The sequence below is a fragment of the Pezoporus wallicus genome, unplaced genomic scaffold, assembly GCF_028554395.1.
Source record: "Pezoporus wallicus isolate ANWC-B61680 ecotype Strahan unplaced genomic scaffold, APGP_CSIRO_Pwel_v1 contig_7461, whole genome shotgun sequence".
Lineage (NCBI taxonomy): Eukaryota > Metazoa > Chordata > Aves > Psittaciformes > Psittacidae > Pezoporus > Pezoporus wallicus.
The window spans coordinates 993,354-1,008,926 of NW_026637976.1; the positions used below are offsets into that span (position 1 = coordinate 993,354).

At 47.7% G+C, this 15,573-nt stretch overlaps 2 protein-coding genes across 10 annotated transcripts in view; one reads left to right on the top strand and one right to left on the bottom strand.

Moving 5' to 3' along the window:
* Positions 1-3,427, top strand: part of MYO7A (myosin VIIA) — a 104,402-nt gene extending 100,975 nt beyond the window's left edge. For all 6 annotated transcript variants that reach the window (XM_057408517.1, XM_057408520.1, XM_057408519.1 and 3 more), the window contains 3 exons: positions 1,044-1,127; positions 1,643-1,762; positions 2,866-3,427. In XM_057408517.1, the coding sequence (XP_057264500.1) occupies positions 1,044-1,127; positions 1,643-1,762; positions 2,866-2,955 (294 nt within the window). In that variant the 3' untranslated portion in view covers positions 2,956-3,427. The remainder of the gene's footprint in view (positions 1-1,043; positions 1,128-1,642; positions 1,763-2,865) is intronic.
* A 3,592-nt stretch (positions 3,428-7,019) lies between these two features.
* Positions 7,020-15,573, bottom strand: part of GDPD4 (glycerophosphodiester phosphodiesterase domain containing 4) — a 36,942-nt gene continuing 28,388 nt past the window's right edge. For 3 of the 4 annotated variants that reach the window (XM_057408557.1, XM_057408555.1, XM_057408556.1), the window contains 7 exons: positions 14,472-14,622; positions 13,356-13,577; positions 12,302-12,459; positions 10,761-10,908; positions 9,469-9,551; positions 8,150-8,232; positions 7,020-7,290 (listed from right to left, as the gene is read on the bottom strand). In XM_057408557.1, the coding sequence (XP_057264540.1) occupies positions 7,259-7,290; positions 8,150-8,232; positions 9,469-9,551; positions 10,761-10,908; positions 12,302-12,459; positions 13,356-13,577; positions 14,472-14,622 (877 nt within the window). In that variant the 3' untranslated portion in view covers positions 7,020-7,258. The remainder of the gene's footprint in view (positions 7,291-8,149; positions 8,233-9,468; positions 9,552-10,760; positions 10,909-12,301; positions 12,460-13,355; positions 13,578-14,471; positions 14,623-15,573) is intronic. The other variant, XR_008972070.1, reaches the window with a different exon arrangement.

Consider the following 15,573-nt stretch of genomic DNA (forward strand, 5'->3'; position numbering starts at 1 on the left):
TATCACAGAGGGGTTCCAGGTAGGCAGGGTTGTCCCAGTGTCTGCACCAGACTGGGACAACCCTGATGAAGCAGGGAAAGAGTGTGAGACTCTCCATCAGTACAATACACTCATTTATTGCTGTCCTGCCTCTTTACACAGAGGCACTGCAGAGCTTCAGCGTATCTGTCATTGGGTCTATACTGTGCTGCTGAAGAGTCAAGAGCCATGCTCTTCAAAGGGGAATGTGATTTTCCAAGGGACTTGTCTGCACCCACCACAAATCAAATCCAGACAACCCATTACAGCACCAGACTCCCATCAAAGACAGTAGAGGCCAGAAGTCTGTCCAAGTACTCTGGACACCTTATTGCAACTCCCTCTTCTCAGTAACCACACAGTGAGCCTGGCTTGAAAGAAGTTGCTGAAATTGCTCATCGGTTACTTGAACTTGGGCGCCCCATTTTCTGTTGTGTCCATCTTAGATGGAATAAGGAATCCAAATACATCCTGTGATTTTTTCCTCAAAAAGCGACTTGGTAGCCATGAAAGATGTGACAGAGCAGGAGCTGCCCCTATCCCCTGTGCTCTGTCTCATCAATCAGACTGGAATTCCTCATGGTACAGGGCTGGGAGAAGGGTTTACAGCAGCAACAAAACTGAATGGAAAGATCAGAAGGGGGCAGAGCAGTGTAGTCTTGGTCTGGTTGTCCACAGAGTGGGCATGAGGAGGAGCAGAACACCAAGCAGACTGGAGGCAGAGGCATCTGGGGTTTGCCAGATGGCAAGGTGACCTCACTGCTGAGATGCTACCAAAGGGAGCAATGAACTTGATGCTATCAGCAACTCACCCACTCGTTATCATGCGTTTAGGAGCTCTATACTTAACTAGACAGCCCTGAAATCACTGATACCTTAATGAGCTCTACATTTATCTTTAAAGGATAAACTGGGTAACAGTTGATGGGCCACCAAATACTGGCAGAAGACAGGGAGAGAAGAAAGAGGAAGAGGTCAGATTTTGCATGACACATCCCCTAACCAGTTCATCTCATTCCCAACAGCAAACTACAGAGCCAAATTACCCAGAAATCCTTCTAATTGCCATCAATAAGCATGGAGTCAGCCTCATTGATCCCAAAACCAAGGTAAGCAAAACTGATGTTCCTGAGCTCATTTCCAACTCCTCACCGGAGTTATCCCAAAGCACATGTTATTCAAGTGCTCTCCTTAAGCCTAGTTAGAAAGGCTGGATAGCCAGAAAAGTTTCTGGAGGCAAAAATTCAGTGTTATAGAGAGCCAGCCCAGCCTTTTTCAACAGGAGATGGGTCAAGAGCTTCACTTTTCGGGCTGTGTAACTAGAGGGTGCACTTCTTCCTTAATCCTTCCATAGACATTAGGACAGGAGCTGGAGTAGATGAGCTCCTACTGGTTGTTTCCACCAGCCACAAGGTGATAGTAGTGCAGGAGTCTTCCACCAGCACTGGAGGATCCAGTCTTGCATCTCACTGCCACTCCAATGAGGCCGTGGTACAATCTCATCACAGTAGACATCCCTGCTCTGCTTTGATGGCAAGTGAAGGAAGAGGTGGAAGGTCCCCAAAGCCTTTCATGGAAGTTGAGGCTCTCATGTGTTGAGTGTCAGTCTTCTTGTTCCCACCAGGATATTCTCATCACTCACCCCTTCACCAAGATCTCCAACTGGAGCAGTGGCAACACCTACTTCCATATAACCATCGGCAACCTGGTGAGAGGAAGCAAGCTGCTCTGCGAGACCTCCCTGGTAAGGAGCGCTAAAGATTATTGGGCACAATTAGACCAAATCCTCACTTTGTCAGGCAAAATGGGATGCTTCCAGCAAATTGTGTCTCAGGGATATTCTGGGCTGAAAGTTGTCCCTTAGGAGAGTCCACAGTGTGTTTTTCTTACTGCTGGGTTTCCCCTGGCTCTGCTCAATGGATCAGGGCTATCACTTGGTCCATCACCTACTTACAAGCAAGCCTGAGGTGCTTGGATGTTGCCATCTCATGAGCATGAAGTGCTGCTCTCTGTCACTAGACTGAAAAGAACATTAAAGCCAATGTGTTGGCTTTCCAAGATCCTTCTGCCAGCTTGTCCCTAGTAACAGTCACAGCAGCAATAAAACCTTAGAATCATAGGATCAACCAGGTTGGAAAAGACCTTTAAGACCATCAAATCCAACATTACCCCAGGACTGCCAAGTCCATCACTAAACCTTGTCACCTTGTTATCTATACATTAAACCCAAAGCACGAAGGATAAAAGTTCCTGCTGGATTAATTGTTATTAATCTGAGGCATTCAGTATTTTGTTGGCCATTTGAGAACTGAGGCCCCATTCAAAGCTCCTTTTGTCTTTAGTCTCAATAGCATCCTGGAATAGTGAGTTCGTCCACCTCAACACTGCAGATTTTGTTTGGACTGTGTTCCTTGTGATGGTGTCCTTTCATAGAATCACAGAATGGTTTGGGTTGGAAAGGACCTGAAGATCATCCAGTTCCAACCCCCTGCCATGGCCAGGGACACCTCACACTAGACCATGTCACCCAAGGCTCTGTCCAACCTGGCCTTGAACACTGCCAGGGATGGAGCATTCACAACTTCCCTGGGCAACCCATTCCAGTGCCTCAGCACCCTCACAGTAAAGAACTTCTTCCTTATATCCAGTCTAAACTTCCCCTGTTTAAGTTTCAACCCGTCACCCCTTGTCCTACCACTACAGTCCCAAGGAGAACTGTTGAACAGGTCAAAATGTACCCAAAACTTGAAAGTCAACAACTGGGAGCCAATGTGTTCAGGAGGCACAAACCGTACACTTTAAACTGTGCTCTACAAAGGCAGGTAACATCTTCTCTCTCCTCCTCAGGGGTACAAGATGGACGATCTCCTGACCTCGTACATCAGCCAGATGTTAACAGCCATGAGCAAACAGAGGAGTGCGAAGGGTAGCAAGTGAACTGCAAGAAGCCACTGGCACATGGCCATGCGGCTCATTCACCAGCTGAGGCCCGTGGGATACCCATGCAGCTGGGGCAGAACCTTTGCCTCCCAGATGTGGAAGATGAGCCGGACACCATCAGGGAGCTCGCTGGACTCTGACCTTGAGGGCTCCAATCCCACCTCCCCTTCCAGCGAAGACGATTATCTCTGACCTCCCTCCTTCTCCACCCTGCTCCCCAACACCATCTTGCACCTGAAAGCTTTCCAGGGGACACCACTGCTCTCAGACAGTGACCGAGCAAAGTCACTCGGGCAGGAGGTTTGCCTGAACCCAATGGTTGGCATCACAAATGCTCTTGAAAGAGGATTTTATCTGTGTGTGTGTGTGTGTGTGTGTGCGTGTGGTTTGGTTTGGTTTTTCTCTTAAGTAAGAAAGAGCTATGGGGATGCTAACAGCTTTTTGGTGAGGTTTTGGGCATTTCAGGCTCGATGAGCCCCAAACCATGCTGGAAAGATGCCCAGTGAACACTGCAGGGCTTGGATTTGGATGTTACAAGTGAATACGTTGTGCTGTTATGAAGGACAGGAAGAAAAAGCAGGGGGGAACGTTTTAACTAGGAATCAGAATAAACCACCTACTGATGGAACAGGCTAAAGTGCTGTCTGTGCAATGCTGGAGATATTTAAAGAACAGATTTTAAAGTGTTGTTTCTTCTTCTATTTATTTTTTAAGATATTAAAAAGGAAAAAAAAAAAAGAAATGAAATCCTGCATTTTGTGCTGGTATCTGGACACTGACTCGGGGCTGAGGGCGACCTGCAGGACAATGTCTCGCCCAGGGATTCCCCCAGAGCCATGATCACCAGAGGATAAGGCACATCATTCCCAGCTTCTGGAATCAGCTGGAAGTGAAGCTTGGAAGATGAATTATCACCTATGCCCAGACAAATTAACCCTGGGAGGATGTTTACTACAAGCTTCAATATGGATATAGGGGTTTTGAAGGCCCCGTGCTTGGAAGACTTGAGGCTAAGCCTGTGTTGAGCTGTAATTCAAACATGGACTTGGCCATTGGGGATGGAAACAGTTTATGATTCTATTATGCTTTTGTGTGTGGTGTTGTGTAAAATGGCTCTCAGCTGGACCTGAACCACTCCCAGTGAGGGCAGACCCTTGATTTTGGTGGGCTTTTCTCCATCTTTGCCTGGCTGTGCTAATCCGCTCTTTAGAAGATGGTTGGAAGATGTTGAAAGATGGTTGTCCCATCTTCCACCCAACACCATGCAGCATGGACCAGCCTGCTTTGGAGCAGAGATGGGACCTGACAGGAGGGAGGATGCTGAAGCCATGCTGTGTCTGTGGGGATGTAGGGGAAAGAGCCTGGGGTGCCTTTCCAAAGCCAGGCTTGAAAGGAACATGTGCTTGGGTGTGGGGCATCAGGAGGGTTGACAATTGTCCACCAAGATCTGGTGCCGGCATCACTGACACTGAGTGGATCTCAGTAGATGTGGGAAACCTCTCCTGGTCCCAGGTATTGGACTGAGCTTGGGTGCTTTCATGGAAGTCCATACTGTGGGGTGTGTTGTTCTGTTGAGCTCTTCTGGATGCCAGAGAGGGACTCTTCATCAGAGACTGTAGCAATAGGCCAAGGGGAATGGCTTTAACCTGCCAGAGGGGAGACTGAGCTGAGCTCTTAGGCAGAAGCTCTTCCCTGTGAGGGTGCTGAGGCACTGGCACAGGGTGCCCAGAGAAGCTGTGGCTGCCCCATCCCTGGCGTTCAAGGGCAGGTTGGACACAGGGGCTTGGAGCAAGCTGCTCTGGTGGAAGGGGTCCCTGCCCATGGCAGGGGGTTGGAACTGGATGAGCTTTAAGGTCCCTTCCAACCCAAACCAGTCTGGGATTCTATGATCTGTCCTCTAAAACCATGGTGTGCCAGGCAGAGTCAGCAGCACTGCTTCCCAGACCTCAAGTCCTGTAACATCTGACTGGGATGAAGCAGTGATTTTGGACTGTGGTTGCTCCACCAAAGAGAATGAGATGCTACACATCTACCAGTGCTGCTGGGAGATCGCCTTCCTCCATCATCCTCTACACGGTACTCTGGTGATGGGAACACGGTTACACCAGCCAAGGCTACACTGGGAGCCAAGCTGCCTTCTCACCACCCATCTCTGATGCTTCTCTCCCCTCTCCAGCTGCCATGATCCAGCTGTGCCAGGGATCCTTAGATGTGTGCCCATCATCACCTCCACTGCCACCACTGCTTCCTTTAAGTCTCCCACAGCACACTCAGTAGATTATGCAGCACAGCAACGTTCTCCAATGCTGTCCTGGGCCAGCTTTCCCCCACCATCATCTTCATCCCTCTGCTTACAGCTCTGTTGGCCTCCCATGTACCCCATTGTTTTGAGGGGTGCTGGAACTCTGTGTGCGTGTGCCTGTGTGTCATATGTATTAGCATCTGCTGGCCTCGTTGTATCCACACCAAGCGATGTAACATGGAAAACATATGTCCAAGTGAACTGCTCTAATTAAAAAGCATCAAGTGGCTTGTGGGAGGCTGTTCTGTGTGGTTGTGGTGGTGGTATAGGAAAGGGTGGGCTCAGGACTTCCAGGTCCTCACTGAGCACATCTCCTTGCAGAGTGGGGTTTCTGGTGAGAGTATCCAACAATGGGGAGCAAATCAGTGGGTCTGGACTGGAAGTGTGGGGAGATACCACTGTGTATGGGCCAAGCAGCAGATAGATACATGGATGAAGACAGAGTGAGGTGGCTTTTCCAAATACATATTAACAGCAGTGGTTGGGGGACCACAGCCAAGTCCTTCACCTGGCTGAGGACTCCATGGTAGACACCACTGCTCAACTCACACACTCTCCACCTCCTATTTTGCTGCTCATGGACCTCCACATGAATGGTACCCAAAAAAATGATGAATCAGCTATGAACACGGTGCATGGGGAGGTGGTAAAACCATCAGTAGCATCCTTTCCCCATGCTGCTTAGATCTGGACCTGTTCTGCACCAATCCACCAGCCCTTTGGCCCGTTTTCCAAAGGATGATTCAGCCTTTTTGCATTTACAGCCTCCAAAATACACCAAAGTTGAAACTTGGAAAGGTTTGCGTGCTTCTCAGCACAGTTAACTCTGAAAGCTAATGCTTCCCTGTCACAATTCACTTGTGATAGCTTTATTTAGTAAAACCACCGAGCTGCATAAGGCTCATATATGAGAAAATGTCTATAGCCTGATGCAGGTAAAGATGACTATTTTCTTCTTCTTTCCCACTTTGCCAAAATAAGAACACAACAGAACAGGAAGGCTAAAACATATTTAAAACAGCATGTAAAACTTACAAAAACGTGTTCTTCTTATCTGTTCAAGTAGAAATTCATGGCTTAAACCTGGGAGATGCTCACACCTCCCTTGCAGAGCAAGGCATAGACCCCTCTCCATGCTGTGTGCCAGTAGCCATGGGGAGAAATGAAAACAGGAATCGATCCCAGGGTGCAGCACAGGTTATATAGACCTTCCCAATGGAAAAGCAAACAGGACACTTGGTGGGACCAATTCACGTGCAGCTCAAGTCTTCTGAATAAAAGAAGTGGTGTATTTTTGGTTATAGTCCCAGTAGCTACATGGCCAAGGCACCAAAAAGTCCTTCAGCACCCATGGAGACATATGCCCTTGGCCACAGCCAAGGGGAAGAGGCTGTCCTGTTAGAGTCTGTGGCAGGGCAAGAGTGGAGAAGAGGAAAACCTAAGTGCCCCTGTCTGTGTTAAAGAAAGGAATGGATCTTAGTGACTCAGCCAGAAGCACTTGACCATCGTGGTGGGGCTTAGTGTCCCCTCAGGGATGGAGAAGACCTGCAAGGAAGGAGGGAGGGAATGTGAGGAGAAGAGGTTGGTCTAACCCGGAGGAGGACTGGATGATGCCCAGATGTTGCAGCCCATCTGCAGCACAGAGCTGTGCTGACAGAGGGCTTGCTTATGCACAGCAGGAGGGATTACAGGACTGTGGGATGCAAACGGGCTCAGAGGTAAATGGTGGCTCCCATGTGGGTGCTGCATCCCGTCACAGTGCACAGCTTCTTCATGGCTGTAACTCTGTGTTCCCCTCCATCCCAGGCACGGATTGCAAGAACAGCTATAGGAGAGGAAGCTTGGTGCTCATGTTCAGCAGTCACAAAGGCAAATGGCTCCTTGTCACCAGGGATATGGGCCCCCCTTGGCAGGTCAATATTTGCACTGCAGGAAGGGCATGGTCTGCTCTCCAGTCCTCATCAAGGTGGCAGGTCCACATCCCTCCCCTGCTTGCTGTCAGACAGTGACATTAGGCATGTTGTTGAGCTCTAGAAAAGAGGACACACAGGGAGCTGCTGAAACATCTGCAGTTGTTTTACCAGCCATTGACAGCAAACAGAACCTGGCTGAAAATGTGACCAGCCCAGGCTGGGTCATTTTGTGTGGATGATGGCTCCATGGGTGCAGAAACCTGGTGCAATCCCAGCCAATCCCACCCAAGAGTGCAGATCCACGAGCACTCAGTACCTCTCGTCACAGCATCACAGAGTGATGCATATTGGAGGTGACATCTGGATGCCTCTGCTCCAATCTCTGCTTGAAGCACGGGCAATTAGATAGGACTGCTCAGGGCTTTGAGCAGCTCTGAGGGTGGATATTCCCCACTGTCTGGTCCCTGTTTCAGTGTCTAATCACCCTCATGGGGAAGACTTTCTTTTTTCTCTTTATATCTAGCCACATTTTCCAAGGTTGCTTGTGGTGTGGTCACTACACAACCAAGAAACCTCTGGGTCCATCTTCTCTACACCCACCCATTAGATGGTTGGAACTGGATGATCTTAAGGCCCTTCCAACCCTATGATTCTATGGCTGAAGACAGTGATGCCCCTTGATTTTCCCTCCCACTGTGCAAACCCAGATCTCAAATGCCCCATCCTCCAGCTTAGTGGCCCCATTGAGTTCACTCCCATTTATCACAATCTCCTTGGTACTGAGGAGCCTGAACTGGACCCAGTGCCTAGATGTGGTCTCACCAGTGCTGAACAGAGGAAAGAAATCACTGCCACCTGCACTGAGACTGAAACAACCCAGGATGCACCCATCCTTCCCCACAGCACGGACACCCATCACCACCCCATCCATCAGGATGTCCATGCAACCATCAGGGGATCTCCTTGCCCTGCTCACCTGTCTTGAACTTGTTGTAGGTGCCATTCTCCAGCATCAGGTCATCGTCTTTGGCACAGCAGGAGAAACTCCGCTCACGCCACCTGCATGGGGCAAAGAACCTGGGTCAGGCCAATGCTTGCTGTGGTTCCCCTCCCACCTCCTTGATGCCATGGATGCCTGCTTCTACTTTGTCAGGGCAGGATATGCCCTGGTATACTGGGGTTTGCTCAGGTCCTTTCAGAGAGGGGACTCCAGTGATGACTGATGTCTAAGCATCTGCACTTCACATTTTGAAGGCAACTTTGTGGCTAAACCTTGTTCTGTAAAAAATACTGACGAGTTTAAAAACCCAAGAAATGTTTGTGGTTTTGATGAAGAGAAGCTGCGTGGAGACCTCAGAGCAGCTTCCAGTGTCTGAAGGGGGCTACAAGGATGCTGGGGAGGGACTCTTCATCAGGGACTGGAGTGATAGGACAAGGGTGAATGGGCTTTATGTGCCAGAGGGGAGATTTAGGTTGGCTATAAGGAAGAAGTTCGTTACTTCTTAGAGTGCTGAGGCGCTGGCACAGGGTGCCCAGAGAAGCTGTGGCTGCCCCATCCCTGGCAGTGTTCAAGGCCAGGTTGGACACAGGGGCTTGGAGCAAGCTGCTCTAGTGGAAGGGGTCCCTGCCTGTGGCAGGGGTTGGAACTGGATGAGCTTTAAGGTCCCTTCCAACCCAAACCATTCCATGACTTTATGATGTGTTCATAAACCTGACAAACAGGACTGTGCAGGCTCCTCAGGCACTGCTGATGGTCCTTCAGTCCCAGCAGGGCTGGGAATGCCCCTGCTGCAATTCCAGCCCAGAAAAGAAGCTTCTGCGGGGCCCTTGGAATTGCACACACCACATGAACATGAGCCTAGAGGAGACAGGCACAGGAAGGTCAGACCGTGGTGGTGTGAACCATCCTGCAGCCTGGAAAGCAAGGTGAAAGCTTTCCTCCTAAGTCAGCCCAATGCAACAATGTCTAAATAGTAATACTAGAAAAATCAGCTCCTTTCTCAGCCCATCGGCTTTGGTAACTGGTTTATGATGCTGCCATAAATCAACAAGGTCTCCATTGAACCCTGAGGGTAAGGAATGGCTGAGCTTTCAAAATGGAAAGGGAAAATGAGAGCAAGCAGGAGAAGCAGAGAGGTTTTGGGAGACTTTCAGGGTTTTCTTCTAGTTGCCGAAGGGAAAAGTAATGTTCTCAAGAGTAGTTTTAACCCTTCGGATCACCTGAAAGCATCCCTCTTTCCCTCCACCCGGAGCAAAGGATCAGGTTAAGATGGCCATTAGCAACTTGGTAGTTACCAGTGCAGAGCAAAGATGAGCGAGATGAGGAGCATAGAGGTCAGATCTGTCAGGATCCACATGATGTTGTACTGCTTCGGAGTCTGGAAGAGAACAACAGAGGATGGGTCCAGCACCAACAACCCCAAGGTATGCAAAAAAAGTTGATAAAGCTCTTTCTTGCTGCTTGAATATGGAAGTGTTCAAGGCCAGGTTGGACAGGGCTTGGAGCGACCTAGTGGAAGGTGGTTGGAACTGGATGAGTTTTAAGTTCCCTTACAACACAAACCATTCTATGATTCCATGAATCTATGCCTATGGCCGTTCAGATGCTTGGTTTGCATGTGCAGTAACATCCCTCAGGTGTTTAAACTATTTGGTGGCAGTTCAAAGCAGCTGCTCACTGATGGGTGTTGGTGCCAAAGCATCACCCTTCCTAAAGACCTGTGGTGTGGCCAAGTAGGTTGAACCACATCACAGTGAATGTAACAGGGACCTCCCATTTGTATAGGCAGTAGTTTTCTCTGCTTCTCTCCAACACCAACATCAGCTGGGGTTGATGTGCAAAACTGTTGTTAAGAGGCCACATGAAGTGTATGGGGTGGCTCCTGCTTTAAGTCTAAAAGCATTTAAGCTTTATCCTGAGACTCGACCTTCACCCTCCCTTAGAATGGACTGAAACACTGCAGTTGTCTGGATGGGAGCATCATAAAATCTACTTCAAGAGTGTAAAGTATTATTCAAACTAATAGCCTTAAGGCTGGGGGGACCTTGGTGGGACCCAGGTGATGCTTAGCCCTGCAAGTTGTCCAAGGCAGAATAGGGAATAGACAACTTATGTGGAAAATAATTACTCAGGGCAAGGAAGGGCTGTTTTTATGGTTGTTTCCCTTGGGCTTGTGGAACTAGACCAGGTTTGAGAAGGGGAGTGGGAAGCCCTGGGAAATTAGGAGCTTCTGACATACATAAAGTGCTTCAAAGGCTTAGAAATGGAAATCCTTGCATATTTGTGCCCCCAAATGCCCTTCCTTTCTTCACACACATCTCAATATGACTTCTTTTCCCTCATCTCAAGGCCTAAGTTGCAAATCCTAACAGGCAGGATGCTTCTACCTCAGCAAAGTGCAAAGAGGAGAAGGGTATGGTGATACATGGAGTGGGTCAAAGGCTGCAGGTAAGCCAGGTTTCTACTCAGGTCCTTTTCATGCATAGGGTCCTTTATCCAGGCATGAACTGGCCCATGGTCTCCAAAGGTAACCATGAACATCCCAACCCTACTTCCTACCCCTGGGACAGGGAATATTTTCACTTACCATGAGGAAGAGTGGCTGGTTGAGATTCTTCAGTATATGGACAGCATTGGTGGTCACAGAGTGTGCTCCAGAGCACCACGCCAGGGAGAAAAGCCATGGCTCACTGATCACATAGAAGTTGGTGGTGATGTTTGCTTCAGCGTATTTCCTTTAAAACAAAGACCAAAGGGCAACACATTTGTGCATTGGTTTACATACACAATACCTTTTGACATGCTTTAGTGGTGGACTTGGCAGTCCTGAGGTAACAGTTGGGTTTGATGATCTTGAAGGTCTTTTCCAACCCAGCTGATTCTATGAATAGCCTTGGTTAAGCAAGGTTAGTGCTTCCTTTGGGCTCAGTCAAGGAGAGACAGCAATGTTCTGTAAGAAAGGTTTGCTTTAGGACCTAGGTAAGGAACAGAATAGAAAGCCAACCAGCCTATGGTTAGTTACTCACTATTGGCCAATACACAATTGCTGATCTGCTGGAAGCCAACACAAGTCAAATATCCAAAAGGTCAAAACTTTGCTTATCCTTCCGCCGTATCAATCCATGTAATGGTGTGTTTGTGATCCCCCAAGAGTGTGTTCAAAACCACCTCAAAGCTGACTGCTCATGCTTGCTGCATCAACTCATCCTTTCTCAAGTTCTTATAAGCTATTGAAACTTACTATGAAGTAAGAACAGGCTCTGCATAATGGTAATGTGTCATGGGTATCAGTGTTTGTAAATGTACCTAGGATCTATCCAGGGTTTACCTGAAAGGATCTACCTGGGATTTCATATCCTGTGAATATTATCATTGAGGAAACACCAACATTAATTTCATCCAAAGGATTGAAACTTTTTTATTCTTTTGGGGGTTTTAGTTAGATTTCAATGTGTTTGTGCACTGGAAAGAGCAAAAAAAACTATTTACAAATGGAGGGCTGGACATATAAGGCTGTTGCTTCTTTTTTCTTTCATATGAGAGGACCATTTGGGAAACTCCCACAATGAACGTGGAGCCTTCCACTGGAGAGATATTTTCAGTGTATCACTAGCAACAGAGTATTGGTAGTAACAGAAACAAGAACTGAACTCTCCACAACACCAGCTACAAGAGGGTGATGGACTCTCACCAGTGTTATGTGCTTACACTGATGTCTGTGGAAGAGCCACCATGGGAGGTTAAATAGTTGTTCAATCTCTGTGATTCAGTGCTGGTGGGACTGAGGATGGCACAGATAGAAAGAGAAGACATCAGAAGCCAGCTGTGGTGCTCTACCCAGAAGATCTTCAGGTCTCAGTCATGTAAATATGGACTTAGGGCAGGGGAGGTGTAATTGCATATGTCACCTTTTGGCCATACATAGGGTCAACAGTCCTTCACTCATAGGAAAGACAGTCCTTCACTCCCAAAATGCCGTCACAGGGATGAACATCTGATCTAAAGGGGTTCTTCCTAAAATGCTATAGATCCTGAGGCTGGTCACTGGAGGGAGACATTGCCACACACATGAGGCAAGCATAGTCCAGATGCAGTTCAACTGTACTTGGGGGTGAAATTGCAACCTACCGGATATCTTCACTGGACATTTCCTTGTAGGCCAGATTGAGTTTGACAATATTGCTCATCAATAGGTCTTCGACTGGGGCCTTTTTGCCACTTGTCTGCTGAAACCCAGGAGCAACAGAGTGAACAAAGGACCTCATGCTGTTCTCCAGCCATAGGACCTGCAGGCAGCAAGAGGATACTGAATTCACAGCAGACATACTAAAATGCCCTGCCTTTGATATAAACCCAGTAGAGATAATATCCTGAGGGGCTTAACCCAGCCTCTCAAATGACATGGTTCTTTCAGGGATCAAAGGATATTTGGATGCAGGCTTAAAACTTGCAAGTGACTTTCATCAAGCAATAAGTATTCACTGTTCCTTGCTTATCATCTTGAAATCAGTGGGTTCATTGCACACAGCCCAACAAAAGATGTGGTGTTTGAAATGGATGAAAAGACAGCTTGGGTTTATGGGAAAGGCAATGGAAAATATTCCCCTGTTCTTCCAGCATAGGAGAAAAGGCTTCAGCAGATGCAGATCAAAGTAACAACCCAGACATTGATGGGTACATAACCTGACCCACATGAGTTTAGCATTCATCCATTGCTGGAGGAAGGCAATGAAGGCTTCAAACTCCATGTTATTTCAATTTAAGTCAGGAATAAGGCAATGAAAGCTCCAAACTCCATGTATCTCCATTTAAGCCAGGAGTAAGGCAATGAAAGCTCCCAAACTCCATGTATCATCTCCATTTAAGCTGGGACTTTTTATGCAATATATAAAATAAGCATAGGTAGCAGGATGTAGGCTGCCAGTTATTACATGATGAAACGATGTCATCTGGGAGCTAAGGCATCAGCTGGTATATACACTAACTTATTTCTCTGCTGCTATAGGGTTAACACCATTTCGTACCTGCTGAGAAACCAATCGTAGGAATAGAGTCCAAATGATACCTCTTAAAACAAGGGAAATACAAGGACTTTATGAAGGCAAAATCATGTAGGGAATGACCCCAAAGTTCCAACTTGGAGAGCAAGGAAAATGGATGTGGTGGAGTGAAGCCACCTTACCAGATGAGGTCTAATCCCTGACTCAGAGATGACTTCCAGTGTTCTGTTGACCCAGGAGTCCCTGTAAGGATGTTTATCTGGAGGGCGGTAGAGGTCGAATATCACATATTTATTGTGACGCTCGGCGAGGCGCAAGAAATCACTCAGTTTGTAAATTGTCTGGTTCATTGCCCAGTTTTGGTCTGCCTTTGACAGTAAGCGGATGGATGAGAATGGTTTGTCCTAGAAATAAAGAGATGTAAAGAAAGGAAATCAATCAGGCTGCTGCCTGTGGGAGTTGGCTGGATCCAAAAAACTCCTGTCTCTAAGAAGGAAAAAGTTTGGCGTTGGCCCTTAGCCATAACGATGTTTTGCTTTGGTTAGCTCTTCTACCTGAGAAACAGGGGAAATCCATTGAACCCCAGACTGGTTTGGGTTGGAAGGGACCTTAAAGCTCATCCAGTTCCAACCCCTGCCACAGGCAGGGACCCCTTCCACTAGAGCAGCTTGCTCCAAGCCCCTGTGTCCAACCTGGCCTTGAACACTGCCAGGGATGGGGCAGCCACAGCTTCTCTGGGCACCCTGTGCCAGCGCCTCAGCACCCTCACAGGGAAGAGCTTCTGCCTAAGAGCTCATCTCAGTCTCCCCTCGGGCAGGTTAAAGCCATTCCCCTTGGCCTGTCCCTACAGGCCCTTGTCCAAAGCCCCTCTCCATGTTTCTTGCAGCTCCTTTAGGCACTGGGAGCTGTGACAACAGCTGTGATGACACCCATCACTTCTTCTGAGACCCAAATTGCATAGTTCTCAGCTAACTCTGCTGTGCTTCTCAGTCCTACTGTGTCAGCTGTGGCTCTCATACACAGCACCTTGCACAAGGAGTTCTTGTCTTCTTTGCCCAGCCCATGTGTTCTGCTGCTGCCATGATAAGGAGCTACAAGGACACCCTCCAACCAATTGTTAGGGGTCTCCTAAATCCTAAAGGCCAACTGGACAAACCAAAGAGACACAAAGGATTCCTACTGACTTCTTCAAGCTCTGGCTCAACCAGTAGTTCCTCTCTCAGCATTCATGCTATTAAGTAGTAACCAGCTGGTGTCTCTTCCACATCCAGTTGATGATAGTCCTTTGTGGTGCTTACCTTAAGGAACCACTTCCCAGCATTCAACTTCTGCAAGGTATCCCAAGAGAAGAACGCAGCATTTTCAGTAACGTCATTGGGGTAGACCTCCTTGATGTTAGTTGTCCTCCTCAAGTTTTTATCATGCATGAGGAAAGGAACCCCATCATAGCTGTTGGGGAGCAAGAGTTCAGGTCAACTGCGGTGCAGGTTTATCATGGTATGAGCACTACAGCCTCCCTTGGTGCATAGGGTTGGATAGGGAGGAAGGCTCAGGACACCAGGTTATTTCCAGCTTAAATACTACTGGGTGACCTTGGGGAAGCCATGACTGTCTGTGCATCAGTTTCCTTAGGGTAAAGAGGAGATGGTGGCATTTATGTCTGCCAGCCCTCCAAAAACTGGATAATAACTTCTGGTTGAAATCTCTATTTGCTGACATCAAAGTGCTTCTATGGGTTCTGGGGGACTGAAGTCTCAATGGACAGTGATGGAAAGAAAGCAGACCTTCTCTATAAGATGGTTAATGCTCCATACCTGGCAGTGTTCAAGGCCAGGTTGGACAGAGCCTTGGGTGCCATGGTTTAGTGTGAGGTGTCCCTGCCATGGGAGAGGGTTGGAACTGAATGATCTTAAGGTCTTTTCCAACCCAAACCATTCTATGATTCTGTGGAATTAGTAGACCTTTCTGTAAGACTTCTCTTATAGGAAGGTCCACATCAGCAGAACACCTAAAGGTTAGTATTTTCCTCATTCAATGCCTGGAAACTGCTCACCCATAAAAGCATGTTAGCAGTTCATGGCAATATGTCCCCCAAACAAATGCAATTATAGGTCTAATCATTAGGACAATGCTGTCACAAGTCCCAACACAACTTTCTGTTGGTTTGTAGGCCTGATACAACCCTCACTGTGACCTGGAAGTCAACTAGGGTAGGAGCTTGTCTTTATACTCTGCAAAGCATCTAAAATACACTGTAGAAATAATGATGATTAAAATCAATAGTTACAGCTTATTGACTTGCCTGAGAACAACCATGCCCTACAGCCCCAATCATCACACACCAACATGAGGCACCCTGTCTCAGCCATCAGTAAAACCTAATTGTCTTCAGTTGCATGT